Source organism: Oryctolagus cuniculus, chromosome 21, assembly GCF_964237555.1.
Source record: "Oryctolagus cuniculus chromosome 21, mOryCun1.1, whole genome shotgun sequence".
NCBI lineage: Eukaryota > Metazoa > Chordata > Mammalia > Lagomorpha > Leporidae > Oryctolagus > Oryctolagus cuniculus.
The window spans coordinates 9167217-9181719 of record NC_091452.1 but is presented as its reverse complement, the minus strand read 5'-3'; the positions used below and the strand labels follow the sequence as shown (position 1 = coordinate 9181719).

The 14503-nt window shown below is 53.4% G+C and overlaps 3 protein-coding genes across 12 annotated transcripts in view; 2 read left to right on the top strand and 1 right to left on the bottom strand.

The window, feature by feature from the left end:
- TMEM116 (transmembrane protein 116) overlaps positions 1–2353 on the top strand; it is a 153006-nt gene extending 150653 nt beyond the window's left edge. Inside the window, exon 11 of the mRNA XM_070066232.1 lies at positions 2079–2353. Within this exon, the coding sequence (XP_069922333.1) occupies positions 2079–2219 (141 nt within the window). The 3' untranslated portion in view covers positions 2220–2353. The remainder of the gene's footprint in view (positions 1–2078) is intronic.
- MAPKAPK5 (MAPK activated protein kinase 5) overlaps positions 1–3198 on the bottom strand; it is a 40065-nt gene extending 36867 nt beyond the window's left edge. For 7 of the 10 annotated variants that reach the window (XR_011385269.1, XR_011385270.1, XM_070066228.1 and 4 more), the window contains exon 1: positions 2525–3049. Coding sequence is in view for 6 of the 10 variants with exons in the window: in XM_070066228.1 (XP_069922329.1) it covers positions 2525–2560 (36 nt within the window). In the remaining 4 variants the exon portion in view is untranslated. Of the gene's footprint in view, positions 1–2524 lie in introns of all 10 variants that reach the window. The other 3 variants (XM_070066229.1, XM_070066230.1, XM_070066227.1) reach the window with 2 other exon arrangements.
- On the top strand, positions 2559–5173 carry LOC103351752 (translation initiation factor IF-2). Its single transcript, XM_051826843.2, has 3 exons — positions 2559–2579; positions 2747–3462; positions 3593–5173. The coding sequence occupies exons 1-3, from the start codon at positions 2559–2561 to the stop codon at positions 3609–3611; spliced, it is 756 nt and encodes a 251-aa protein (XP_051682803.1). The 3' UTR covers positions 3612–5173.
- The last annotated feature ends 9330 nt before the right edge of the window (positions 5174–14503 follow it).

Here is a 14503-nt window from a genome sequence, read left to right as displayed (position 1 = left end):
ACCAAAGTTGTTTTTTTTAACTTGATGTAATGCTAGCCTGTTTCCAAAAATGCTTCCAAGAGAGCACAGCCCAGTCAGTATTTTTTGTCAGACCAGGTATTTTCAATTCCAAGAATTGGTATTGGCTGGACAACCCAAATAGGAAAATTCACCAATGATCTGCGAAGTGCTTTTAGTAAAGAAAAGCTAAAAAATAGTTCAAGAACATTAGGTTTGAAAATAGTCAACAAGTAAACTATGACTGCATATTATCCATGTTTCTATGAGCTAATATTTGTGTGCTCTAGTTGTCAGGTATTACTATAAGCAAATTTAAATATATTTGCTCATTTAATCTTCAGCTGAGGAAGGCTTTATTTGCCTTTAATAAATTTATGTGAGAGAGAATAAGCTCCTATCTGCTGGTTCACTCGACCAAATGTCCACAAGGGCAGAAGCTGGGCCAGGCCAAAGCTGGGAGCTGGACACTCAATCCAGTTCTCCCACAACACTTGAGTCATCACCACTATTTCCCAGGGCCTGCATTAGCAGGAAGCTGGAGTCAGGACTGGAGAGGCATCAGACCCAAGCACTCCAAGCATGGGATGCAGGCGTTTTAACTGTTGTTCCAAAGGCCTGCCCCGAGGAATGCTTTCATTTCCTTTCTGTGGACAGGGAACTCAGAGAGAAAGGACGTGACTTACTCAAGGCCACAAGCTAACAGAAAGGCTGGTATTTCAATTATGTCTCCCTAAATTGTTAACAACCTCCTAAGTAACACCGCCTCCCTATCCATATCCTGTCCACTAGAACTAGTCCCTCTTCTGCCTGAAATCCCTAACAGGTTACAGTGAAAGCCAACATTCTTACCATGACCTACACAGTTCTTACCAAGGCCCTAAGTGCTCTGGGCCTGCTGCTTCTCCATGACATCATGTGCACAGCCCCACTGCCCTCCAGACAAACTGCTGTTCAGTATCTCTGCCTGTAACATCCTTCCCCGAGACAGGGCTCCCTCAATGGCCTTCCAGGTTCTACACAAATATCACCACCTCTGAGAGCCTTCCCTGACTACCCTATTAAAATAGTACTACTCCTCCTTTCTATACTGATTTGCAACCATCTGGCACCCCCCCCCCCCCCCCCAGATAGAACACAAACTTCATGAAAACAGGGAGTTAGGAGTTTGGCTTTTACCACTTATGCATAGGAACAAAGCAGATACTGAGTTTTAAAATCTGCTACATATGCTTTGATTCATAGCCTAATCATGTAATTTCAGACAGCGGGGCAGGTGCCTGGCATAGTTAAGGCACTGCTTGGAAGGCCTGCACCCCACATGAGTGCCTGGGGTCACGTCCTGGCTCAGTTTCCAGTTCCAGCTTCCTGCTAAGTGTGCACTCTTGGAGGTGATGGCTCTAGTAGTTGGGTCCCTGCCACCAACATGGGAAGCCTGGATTGGGTTCCAGGTTCCGGGCCCAGCTCCTGCCACTCCAGGCATTTGAGGAGTGAAGCAATGATTGGAAGATCTGTTTATCTACACTTTTCAAATAAAATTTTCTTTAAATGTAAATAAAAATAATTACAAGGCAGCACATCACAAATCTGTACCAATAAAACTCAAACGAAAGGGGGAAAAAGATTTCTTTTAGGAACTTTATTTTCGTTCATCGAAATTTGATAGTCTGATGTGTATGTGTTGATTTCACCTCTAAAAGGCTAACTTTATTGGAGTAATTCGTAATTCTGGAAACTATACATAGCATCCCCCTAATTGCTGGAAGTGTTACGTTCATCTAGTGACTGTATCTTCAAGAAGAAAAGAACCCCCAGCTGTGAATGGGTGCCTGCTGCTAGAAGAAAAACGAAATTCTTAAATGCCCTGGGCTGGCTTTAACAATGTAAAATACGCCTGAGTCACACAGCAAACTTTAAGCTTCGGTGTTCAACTGAGTAAGACTCAAATCTCCCAAGACTGAGACCTCTGTGTGCAAAACTTGCCTGTTTAAAAAAAAAGTAAAAAAACAGGTTTTAGGAAACTCGTCATTTTATTCAAGCCATTTTAGGACACACATATTTGCTTTTCTTTTGATTCACAGAGCAGCAGATCGCGGGAGACTGTCAGATCTCCCCAAAGAAACGCAATGCTTCCCGGGGGCGGAGAGAAAGGGGGCGAAGAACGCACGGAACGGCGGGATCCACGGGCAGGTTTTTGCAAGGAGGAGGCGCACTACCTCTGAACTGCACATTTCCAGGGGCCGATTTCGAATCAATCAAACTCGCCAAGCAAAGGCTGGCGGCGCCGGGAGCGCCCTCCTCCCCGCTCGCAGCGCGGACCTCCAGGCCACTCACCTGCACCCTCGGGGCTTGAAGGCGTCAGACGCGACACACACACGCACACGCGCGCCCTGCACGGAGTGCGGGGAGCCCTAAACCACGGAGTCGCTGCGAACTCTCATCCCAAATTTCTCTCCGCCTTCCAAGTCTGGAGCCGAGAGGAAAGCCACAGGACAAAGCGGGGCAGGAGGGGGCATCGCCCCCTTACCTTGATGGCTTTCTCCATGTCGCTCTCCTCCGACATGCTCCACGGGGCCCCCACAGTCGACAGCGGCCGAGGCTGCGCGGCTGCACGGTCCCCTAGCAGCGGCGGGAGCGAGGGGCTCGGAGCTCCGGGCCCCGAGCCTCGGAGCGACGGGCAGCAGCCGCCCCTGGGGACCGGCGGGAACGAGGGCCCCGGCGCCGGCTCGGCTTCCGCGGGCGGCTCTAGGCTGGCGGCGACCGCCGCGGCCCCTGGGGACGAGGCTTTGTGCTGGGCCCCGCGCGGCCGCCTCCCGGCCTCATCCCCGGCCGGCGAGGCAGGCTCCCGGGGCAGGGCGAGGCGGGGAGGGCCCCGACCCGGGGCGCGGTGCAAGGGCCTCGCGGGGCCGCCGCCTACGCCCAGGCTCGCCAGACCCTGAGCAGGAGCCTGCGCCGCCGCCGCCGCCGCCGGCACCGCCGCGAAGCCGAAGCCGAGCCCGCCGCCGCTGCTGCTCCCGCCGCCGCTTCAGCGCCACACATCGCCGGGACACCCGCGCCGGGCAGCCCTGCCGGCCGCCCGCTCGTCCGCCAGGTGACCAGCCCGAGCCCAGGGCCGCCGCTCCCGCCTGCCGCCCCCGGGACCCCACGGCTCCACGCGCCCCTCGCGGCGGGCCGCCGGGGTTTCCGAGCCACCCCCGAGCGGCGCGGCCGGTTTGCAGGCGCCCGCCCGGGCATCTCCGAGGCGCGCCTCGCGCAGGACAGGTCCCCGGGCCTTCCGCTGCGCTGGCGCCGCGCTAATGACGCACGGGGTGCCCGACCGAGCGGGGCCATTGGAGGTCGCCGCGGGAGCCGGCGTGGCGGCGGCGCAGGGTCCCGCCTCCCGGAGCTGCGTGCCGGGCAGAGTGCGGGGCGGCGGCTGCGGGCGCGTTACCCTCCGCGGCGCCTTCCCCCTCGCGTCTTTGCAAGGTAGGTTTCGGGTAACTAGTACGCGTGCAGACTCGGTGGCTGAAGCTCCCAGAGCCGAGCTCGCGTGCCCAGGCCCCGGGAAGAGGTCGGCGCATATAGAACTCAGGGTCGTGCCCTTGACCCACACCAGTGACCTCTGCGGGACCTAAGAGGAGCCCGTGACCCCCTCACCACCCGCCGGTTCCTCACACCTGAGAGGCAGGCCCGCCGGACGCTGGGGGACACCACCGGAGCGAGACGTCGAATCTGCTCCTGGAACCTTCCGGAAAAGGGAGAGAGGGCGAAGCCAAGAGGGAAATGAGGGGGATGCTGAACGTGGCGAGAGTTCTGTCCTGGATGAGGGGAGGTTGCTCAGGAGGTAACCCGTTCACGCCGAGGCAAGAAAAGGAGCCGGCCGTTGAAAACCCAAGGGAGGGCTTTGGGAGCAGATGGGACAGCAGGTGCATGAGTCTTAAGGTGGAAGCAAAGCTTAGTGGGTTCCAGAAGCTAGAGTAGACCGAATGGCGGGAAAGTGACCCAAGATGGGGCTGGAGATGTGGAAAGGACCTGAGTCGTGTATGGACTTCGGGTTTATTGTAAACCACTGGGAAGTTGTGAGCTGGAGAGTGATGTCAAATTTCTCTTTTTTAGTTAATTAATTTAAAAATTTATTTACTTGAAGGGCAGGGCAACAGAGGGAGAGGGTGAGTTAGAGAAAGAGAGGAGAATCTTTCATCCACTGGCTCACTCCCCAAATGTCTGCAACAGCCAGGGCTGGGCCTGCCCTACCCCAGCAGCCAGCAACTCCATCCTGGCCTCCCACATGGGTGGCAGGAGCCCAAGTACCTGAACCAGCATCCGGTGCCTCCTAGTGCACGCGTTAGCCGGAAGCTGGATGGGAAGCGGGGCGGCCAGGACCACAGCCAGCACTCAGATGTGGGCTGCTGGTGTCACAGGTGGCAGCTTAACCTCTGCGCCACAGTGCTGGCCCTGATAAATCTGTTTTGGAAGATCGCCCTGCTCTGTAAAGAATGGCATGTAGGCAAGCAAAAGCGGAAGTGTCAACAACCATCTTGACCACTGGGAATAATCCAGATGAGAGACTGTTGCTCAAATATAGGAGGTGGCAGTGTGGAGAGAGAAAAAAATGGATTCAAGGTAAGTTTTGGAGATGACGTTGACAGGACTTCCCGAAGGGCTGGATGTCAAAGGTAACCAAGAATTTCATCAGGGAGAACTGCTGAAGCCACTGGGTGGATGTGATGCCGTTCAGTGAATGAAATACTTGCCGGGAGAGAGTGTGGGCTCCTCCGAGTTCTCGTCTGTGGAGGCCGCCTGGGCGCTTTTATGAGCTACAGCAGAGGACCAGTCAAGTAAGTGAGTGATGGAGACTTGGTAGTGCACCAGAATAAAGTGACTGCTGTCTCTGTTGGCCGTACACCTGCACTCCATTCCTCAGCCCCTAAGTAGCCATGGCCACGTGCCTGTGCTCTCCCCAGCGGACAGTGAGCAGGACAGCTGTGCACAGTTTCCAGAACTGGCCCGGAAAGCCCTCCTGCAGGTGCTGCACTGTGCTCTGACCTGTTCTGCCACCTGGACACGGACCGTGAGAAGAGTCTGGACAAGACAGAGGCTCCGAGTAGAAGGTTCCTGGGTAGAGAAGTCTGCCTCTCTTCACAGATGTCTGCATGTGAATGTGATGTGAGAAAAATAAACTTCTTTTTTTGTGGAGCGTCTGAGTAATTTGAGTCATTTTATTACTGCAGCTTTGCCTTTGCAGCCTAATCCACAAGATGAAAGAGAGACAAGGCCTGAGTGAGCTGCTCAGCTTACTGACCCCTTTCCATGTGCTTTCCCACTTCCTGGAAACTTCCCTCCCAGCACGCACATGCACACACACACACACACACACACACACACACAGAGCCAAATTTCTACTCTTTCATCACTCCACTGATCTTTTCAGACAGCTATGCCTAATGGCTGCCCTTCCTTTCCCAATCTGAGTTAGATGTTCCTGTTATAATCTCCTAACAACTTTCCTGGGGTTTGTCATACTTTGTGTTTATGTATGAAGGTCCTTCAAAAAGTTCATGGAAAATTAAAGGTGTTTGTTTTAGTGCACAGAATTCTGAAATCCATGCATACGAGTGGTCTCCAAAGTTCACTGAGATCTGTGTTTCAAAAAAAAACTACAGGGATTTAAAATTTTTGGCACTAACATATTTTTTTTCTTTTAAGTAAAATGAGAAAGAGGCCAGGGCATTTCTGTTTTTTCTTTTTCTTTTTTCTTTTTTTTTTTTTTTTTGAAAGAGAGAGAGAGATGGATCTCCCATCCACTGGTTACTCCCCAGCTGCCAAGAGCAGGAATCTGTAAGTCTCCCCCATGTGAGTGGCAGGGAGATCACCCGCTGCCTCCCAGGGTGTGTATTAGCAGGAAGATGGAGTTGGGGGTGGAGCTAGAACTCACACCCAGCACTCTGATGTGAAAAGTGGGCGACCCAAGCAGCGCATTAACCACTGTGCCAAGTGCATGCTCCCCCACTGATCTTTTTTTTTTTTTTTAAGATTTATTTATTTTTTACTTGAGAGTCAGAGTTACACAGAGAGCAGAGAGGCAGAGAGAGAGAGAGGTCTTCCATCCAATGGTTCATTCCCCAGTTACCCGCACGGCCGGAACTGTGCCAATTTGAAGCCAGGAGCCAGGAGCTTCTGGGTCTCCCATGTGGGTGCAGGGGCCCAAGGACTTGGGCCATCCTCTACTGCTTTCCCAGGCCATAGCAGAGAGCTGGATTGGAAGTGGAGCAGCTGGGACTAGAACCGGCGCCCATATGGGATGCTGGTGTTCCAGGCCAGGGCCCTAACCTGCTGTGCCACAGTGCTGGCCCCTCCCCACTGATCTCAATCCCATGTTTTGAACTGTCCTAATACTTTCTTTAGTGTTGTTCCCCACTAGACTGTAAATCATTTTTCAAGGGAAAGAGTCTTACCTGGTCATCTCATGCCACATGCTTAGTAAGTTTGTTCAGGACTTGATAAATGGAGGAGGCCATGCCCGGAGGAAGAAGAGGCTTCTTCCGATGAACTTCCACTTTTGGCTGGTCAGGTGGCTGGGTAGGCAGCCTATCAGACAGCCTCCGGGGTGCCCACCTGCTGGCAGGTGCAGTCCCTTCATCCTGCACGTGGGGCTGCCTCTAGCAGCTTGCTTCTGATGACGGGCTTCATCCAAGATGAGGTCACAGGAAGACGCTTCTGTCGGGGAGGCCCCTCTGCCGCTCGCTCGTCTGCCTGGGGGAAGCCGGCTCACTTGTGAGCTGCTCTGTTAGTTTCTAGGGGCTGCCAAAACAAATTCCGACAAGCATTAAACGTTTAAAGTTAATTTAAAAGCGAGAGAGAGCGATCTCCTATCCCATAGTTAGCTCCCCAAATACCCAGAACAGCCAAGGCTGAGCCAGGCCGGAGCCCAAGTAGAAGCCCAAGAAAGAATTTGTGGGCGTGCCTTGTTGTCTAATGGAGGGAACCTCAAGAAGACTCCCAGGGAAGCACAAAGCCCTTGAGAGAGTTGTATTTGGACTCTAACTGAGGATAAGGCAGAATGGCAAGGCTCCTGGCAGGAAGCGGACCGAGGGCCGTGCTCTATTGCAAGTGTGCTGGTTTCCCTGGAAGGGTGACTCCGTGGACCCAAGAGCTGTGGATATGGCCCGTGCCACAGCTCACTAGGCTAATCCTCCGCCTGCGGCACCGGCACTCTGGGTTCTAGTCCTGGTCGGGGCACCGGATTCTGTCCCGGTTCTCCTCTTCCAGTCCAGCTCTCTGCTATGGTCTAGGAGTGCAGTGGAGGATGGCCCAAGTCCTTGGGCCCTGCACCCGCATGGGAGACCAGGAGAAGCACCTGGCTCCTGGCTTCGGATTGGCGCAGCGTGCCAGCTGTGGTGGCCATTTGGAGGGTGAGCCAATGGAAAAAAGGAAGACCTTTCTTTCTGTCTCTCTCACTGTCCACTCTGCCTGTCAAAAAAAAAAAAAAAAAAAAAAAAAAAAAAAAAAAGCTGTGGATAATGAGTTCTCAGTCCCTGGGAACGGACTGTGGGTTTTCCAGCCTTTACCCAGCTTTCTCGGAATGGCTAGGCCCTGGGCACTCCTCTGTGCCACTCATTTTCCTCCTTTTTTAAAAAAAAGGTTTTTTAATTTATTTATTTGAAAGAGATACAGAGAGAGGCAGAGACAGAGAGAGAGGTCTTCCATCCGATGGTTCACTCCCCAAATGGCTGCATCAGCCAGAGCTGTGCCAATCAGGAGCCAGGAGCTTCTTCCAGGTCTCCCATGTGGGTGCAGGGGCCCAAGGACTTGGACCATCTTCTGCTTTCCCAGGCCACAGCACAGCTGGATCGGAAGTGGAGCAGCCAGGACAAGAACTGGCGCCCACATGGGATGCCAGTGCTTCAGGTCAGGGCATTAACCCGCTGTGCCACAACACTAGCCCCTCATTTTCCTCCTTTTTGAACAAGGAGGTCTGTTGCTGTTAGCTTTGTTTTCCTCTGGTGGCAGGGGTAGTTTACATCCAGACTGGAGCCCTTGATGATACCAGACCTAAACAGTTGAAGACCATACAGTCTCTCCCTCGCCCCAAACTCTTTTCCTCTAGTGTAGACTTCGGTTTCAGAAGTGTTGTGTTTTTTAGATGTCAGGGATGCAGAAAGTGACTGTCTGCACCAGAGACAGCCCTGTCACCCTGTAACAGCAGCCAGCCTTGGGGTGCATAGTGCACACCCTTTCCCAAGCTGCAGAAATGCGGGCTCCCCCCTGCAATGGGATGGACGCCTCCAGGGTGACTTCCACCTGCCCTTGTATGTTTCGCCTCCTAACAGCGTCCCTGGGCACTGCTCAGCATCCCCATTATGAAGGCTCTCGGTGCTTCATCCAGAAGTGATTGCTGCCTCACTGTGCCCAGCAAGGGGCCGGATCATTGAGCTGCTGAAGTGGCAGCTAGTCCTCGCCTTGAGAGCAGACCCCCACTCTGGCCACTGCCCCGTTCCTGTCCCTGGCACCCATTGGCTCAGCCGAGACTCAGGGCTTCCATGAGCTGCTGAGGGTCCCATCACCTTCTCAGGCCAAGAATAAGTTCAGGCCAGTGCCGCGGCTCAATAGGCTAATCCTTTGCCTGCAGCACCGGCACACCGGGTTCTAGTCCCGGTCTGGGCGCCAGATTCTGTCCCGGTCGCTCCTCTTCCAGGCCAGCTCTCTGCTGTGGCCTGGGAGTGCAGTGGAGGATGGCCCAAGTGCTTGGGCCCTGCACCCCATGAGAGACCAGGAGAAGCACCTGGCTCCTGGCTTCGGATTGGCGCAGTGCCGGCCGTAGTGGCCATTTAGGGGGTGAACCAACAGAAAAGGAAGACCTTTCTCTCTGTCTCTCTCACCGTCCATTCTGCCTGTCAAAAAGAAAAAAAATAATAAGTTCAGCTGTGCAAGGTCCGGCAGCACCTTCAGGGACAGCACTTCCAACATCTCGATGGGCAGGCCGGGCGCCTGGGGATCCAGTTAGACTGCGATCCAGAGTCAGTGCGTCTGAGCCGCGGCCTGAGACTGCATGTCTGACAAGTGCCCAGGTGCCAGTGCTGCTGGCCATGAATCCATGAACCGTACTTTGACCGGCTAGTGCCCTCTTCCGCCTCGAGAATTCGTTTTCCACACCTCCCTGTCCAGGCCTGCATTTCCTGGTTCAGAATAATATTGTCCTTGAGTAACCCCCAGCAGAGTTTTCCTGTCTAGGTATTCTAAACGTGTCTGCATGCCCTTCCGAGTGTGTGTGTGGTGGGGGGAGATGACCACAGATACACAGACAGGAACCGCAAGTCTTCATCAGCAGCCACCAGTGTCACCTCAGAGGTCTCCCAGGTCTCTGCAGGAGAGGGGAGAGGCCGAGTGCACACTGCACCCAGCCAGCTCTGTGGACCTGGGTGGAGGGAAAGAGGAAGAAGAGGAAGGAAGAGAGAAAACCCTGAGATGGTGGAGGGATGATTTGAGGAGAGCCCCGGGGGACGTGACGCTCCCCCTCCCTCTGCCCTCCCAAGACCTGCGACAGCTTGGGTTCAAGCCATGTCTGTTCTTTGGAGAGGATCTGAAACATCCCATGTCTTGTGCACGGCTAGCGCTGGGCATTGGCAGCAGCTGCCCAGCAGGGCCCACTCAGTGTTTGAGTTGCTGCAATGATTACTGTTTTTAAGACATGGTCTAGCCCAAGAGATACGGAAGCATGTTCACACAGGCCTGCTCAGAGCAGTGGACGGACACAATGTGCTCCGCACATACAGTGGAATATTACTTGAGCACGAAATGGAATGCTATACTAACAGACTGCAATGTGGATAAACCTTGAAAACATTACACTAAGTGAAAGAAGGCAGACCACACACAGCTACTGCGTGACTCATTTATATCGTGTTTAGAATAAGTATATCTATAGAGACAGTAAGTAGTGGTCATGCAGGGCTTGGGGGAAAACGGGTGCGATTAGGGGATGATTGCTGACAGGTAACAGGGTTCTTTGGGGGCCAGTGGAGGTGTTGTAGATTGTAGCATGGGAGATGCACAGCTCTGAATATATTAAAAGTTGAATTCTACACTTTAAGTGGGTAATTTATATAGTGTGTGGGTTTTATCTAAAAGCTGTTTTACATGGAAGGAGAGAGAAAGGGAGGGAGGAAGGATGAGAGTCCACTGCCTTTTCTTGTAGACTGGTGTCTCTGAAAACTGCACAGGCTTGCCCCTGGGGACCGACTTGGAGTTGTCAGGTGTGGGGCAGAGCATTGGGTTTTGCGCTGCCGAGACTGCCTTCATGCAGAGCAGCCGGCCAGTCGGGGACCATCCCTCAAGCAGCAGGTGCAGACAGATGCACGCTGCCCCATCGCCCAGCAGCCTGTTTATGGAATAGGCCTAATGTCATACGTCATGTGAACTCCTCCCCTAGCCAAATTGGCTTAAGAATGGACATCTGACCCACGCTGGGCCCATCAGAAATAGCATAGTCTGTTTTCCGTTGCTAAACCAAAACACTTGAGAGCAAGTCATGTACCAAGTGTAGAGGTTTCTTCAGCTCGCTGTTCTGGGGACCGGGAAGTCCAACAGCATGGCGCTGGCACCTGGCACAAGCCTTCTTGCCGCGTGCTGACATGCCAGAGGCGCCTGGGTGCCAGCTCGGCTCCGTCTTCCTCTTGTGGAGCCACCGGTGCCATCGTGGGCTCACCAGTCCACGCCGCATGACTCCATCTGATGGCAGCGGCCCCACCTCCAAATGCCAGTCCCGTATGAATTTGGGGTTCAAGTTTCCAACACATGAACTTCGGGAGGACAGCTTCAGACACAGCAGCAGGTTCCTGGGAACTGAGACGGGAGCAGGAAGCCGACTGTAGGTTGTTGCAGAACGTCGTGCAGAGTGGCGGCAGCGTCCCACTGCCACGCAGACCATGTGTGCCTTGTGAACGGGGGAGTGGTGGGAGCCGGTCTGCAGGGAGAGAGAAGGCTGTGGAGGAGCAGGAAGGAACAGCCGCCCAGCCTGCACTGCCTGCTCCGCGTCCTCCCCGGCGGTCACTGAGGTCGGGAGTTCCGTGGTAGCACAGACAGCTCTGGCTCCAAATGTGCTTCACGCACTTGGCTGCCTGTTTTCCTGGTCGTGGACGGCCCCCCAGAAGTTTGGACTGAGTGACGTTGTCCTTGTAGTGTGACAGCACCACCTGGTTTCTGACTCAACTTTCTGTCCCCCAAGTCTGTCCTATTTGATCATGTCTGAGTCCGTGGATGGAAAGTCCTCAGAGGCGGAGTAGGAAGGAGCCTGCTGACCATGAAGGCCTCCCCTACCCCCCAGCACAGCCCACCATTCCCACAGCAGCCCTGCAGGGGCGCCCCAGGTCCGTCTGGAACACGTCCCCTGACCTGGCGCAGCCTTCTCTGCGAGAGAGCCCCCACTGCCTTCCCTGGCTGCTTGCTGACTGGCCTAGGCCTACCTTTGAGAGCTCACAGAGTAAAGACCATCCCTCCTGGGGCAGCCCAGATCTCTGACTCGGTGACCCCCCCCCCACCTTTAAGCATATTTATGTGAAAGACAGAGTGATACACAGAGAGAAGTCTTCCATCTAACGGTTCACTCCCCAAAGCAAGAGCCAGAAGTTTCCACGAGTGGCATCAGCCTAAGCGGTTGAGCCGTCATCTGCTGCCTCCCAGGGTACACAGCAGGAAGCTGGATCAGAAGCGGATCAGGACTTGGTCCCAGGCACCCTGATACTGGATGCAGGTGTCCCAAACACAGCTTAACCCACGGCACCACAACACCCAGAACCTCTCCCATTGCAGTGACAGGTGCACAACAGGCGTACCCTCCAGCCCAGTAATGGCAAGTGCTCACCTTGCACAGCCACGCTGCAGAACACTTCCTGCTGGAAAATTGAAACTCTACACCCAGGAAGCAGCAACGCCACCTGAAAGCCTCGCGAGTCCCAGGTGGAAAGTGGGACACTGAGCAGGCACGCGTGAGGTCTCACTGTGCAACTCGGACTCAACTTACAGCTGGAAAAGAGGCGGAGAGCACTGCGAATGCACAGGGGCACAGCACTCCGGCTTAGCTTGAAAAATTAACCAATAAGCTCGGTTCATTACTGCCAGCTATCCTCCTCAGGCCCTGCATAGATGATACGGCAGGTGTCAGAGACGGCTGAAGGTGAGGTCCTTTGTGGAAAGAAACCACGTGTGGCCACGCATCCCAGCCATGCCTCATTCCAGCGTATCTCCAATACAGCCACTGGGCATGCTGGGCCCTGTTCTGGACACTGGACTACATTAGTACTAAAGAGGCCCTACGGGGGGTCAGCATTGTGGCACAGCAAGTTAAGCCAACTCCTGCAGCACCGGCTTCCCATAGGAGCACCAGTTCGAGTCCCAGTTGCCCCTCTTCCAGGCCAGCTCTCTGCTGTGGCCCGGGAGTGCAGTGGAGGATGGCCCAAGTCCTTGGGCCCTGCACCCCATGGGAGACCAGGAGAAGCACTTGGCTCCTGGCTTCGGATCAGCATGGTGCACCCGCCGGCCGCAGCAGCCATTGGGGGGTGAACCAACGGAAAAGGAAGACTTTCTCTGTCTCTCTCTTTCACTGTCCACTCTGTCAAAAAAAAAAAAAAAAAAAAAAGTGGTTACCCAGCTGACTTGAAGTAAAGAGGGGTTTCTCTGGTAGACCCTGGGGGCTGATTCAGTCTCATGGGTGGGCTCAGGAGTTCTGTGGTGGCTGCAGGATGGAGGCCAGGCCGCTGGCTGGCAGCTGCAAGCTGCCCTCAGGCCCTGGATGAGCCTGTGGCTCCCTGCCATTGGCTCTTGCCTTAGCCACTTGTGTAGTGGAAGTTTGCTCCTTCACAGCCAGTGGGAGTGTCTCTGTGTATCTGTTAACAAAGGGAGCCATATATATTATATACAAGAGTGCTCCTAAAAGAGCATGGGAAATGAAATTAAAAAAAAGGTTATTTTAGTAGAAAAAAATTTAAATCCACGCACCTAGTTTTTTCATACTACACCTTTGTTGGAACTTTCTGAAGACCCTTCATATGCTAATGACTCATAAAGTGATGTCCCGTCACCTTTACATACTGGTTAGAAGCAAGTCCCCAGTCCTGCCCGTCCTCACATTAATCAGAAAGTGGAGAGCATGGATGGTTATTCAGCCTCAACACAACAAAACTGCATCATGAAAAAATGCAAAAACCCATAGGATTTCATTGTACAGCTTTTCCAGAATTTATTAGTCAGATGTACAGAGTACTTTGGGCTGCATCCCTTGCTTTGCTGTTATAAGAAACACTATAATGTGTGTCCTTAACAGAATGGATCTCTCCTGTGGACATTCAGTGTAGGACGTTCACCACATGCACGTACTCTGGATTCTGTGTGTTGATTGTGTCACCCGCTGCCCTTCAGATGGAGCATCATGTGTGCACCCACTGCTGGTTCTACATGCCCATTGAGCACCTGCTGTGTGCCAGGGGACTGGAACTGGGGGAAGAGTGACGCCCAGGATGCATTAGCAGAAGGCGGGATCAGAAGTGGAACGGCTGGGATTCGAACCAGCATAATAATGTGAGACATGGGTTTCCCAAGCAGCAGCCCAACCCCCTGCACCACAGTGCCTACCCCAAGGTCTATTTTCCATGTTTCAAATGGAAAAGTTCATGTTCTAATTAGGCTTCTGTTTGATTGCACTTAGTTCTTTTTTTTTTTTTTTTTTTTTTTTTTAGACAGAGCGACAGAGAGGAAGGTCTTCCTTCCATTGGTTCACCCCCAAAATGGCCCCTACAGCCAGCGTTGAGCTGGTCCAAAGCCAGGAGCCAGGTGCTTCCTCCTGGTCTCCCATGTGGGTGCAGGGCCCAAGCTCTTGGGCCATCCTCCACTGCCCTCCTGGGCAACAGCAGAGAGCTGGACTGGAAGAGGAGCAACCGGGACTAGAACCTGGTGCCCGTATGGGATGCCAGTGCCGCAGGCGGAGGATTAACCAAGTGAGCCCCTGCACTTAGTTGTTAACCACTCCACTGTGGTGCAGACCATGATCTAGGGTCTGTATGAGGTCCTAGGTGCTAACTCCAGCTGAACACGAGAATAACAAGGAGCTTTAAAATATATATATACCCTTATGGATTCAGGATCAACACACAAAAATCTGTAAACATTAACAGTGAATCCCCCAAAATAAATTTAAGAAAACAATCGTAAAACATCAAAAAGACTGCAGCGCACCGGCTGCAGCAGCCATTGGGGGGTGAACCAATGGAAAAAGGAAGACCTTTCTGTCTCTCTCTCTCACTGTCTACTCTGTCAAAAAAAAAAAATCAAAAAGAATAAATATTTAGAAATAAAACTTGGGGCCAGCACTGTGGCACAGTTGGTTAATTCTCCGCCTGCGGCACCAGCATTCCATATGGGCACTGGTTTGAATCCCGGCTGCTCCTCTTCCGATCCAGCTCTGTGCTACGGCCTGGGAAAGCAGTGGAAGATGGCCCAAGTGCTTGGGCCCCTGCAGCCACATGGGAGACCCAGA

What these genes read in the sequence shown, in the direction of transcription:
- LOC103351752 (XM_051826843.2), top strand. Translation starts at nt 2,559, where the DNA reads ATGCTCCACGGGGCCCCCACA. An exon ending in TGCTCCACGGGGCCCCCACA is followed by an intron (nt 2,580 to 2,746) that starts GTCGACAGCGGC and finishes GGGCGGCTCTAG; the next exon opens with GCTGGCGGCGACCGCCGCGG.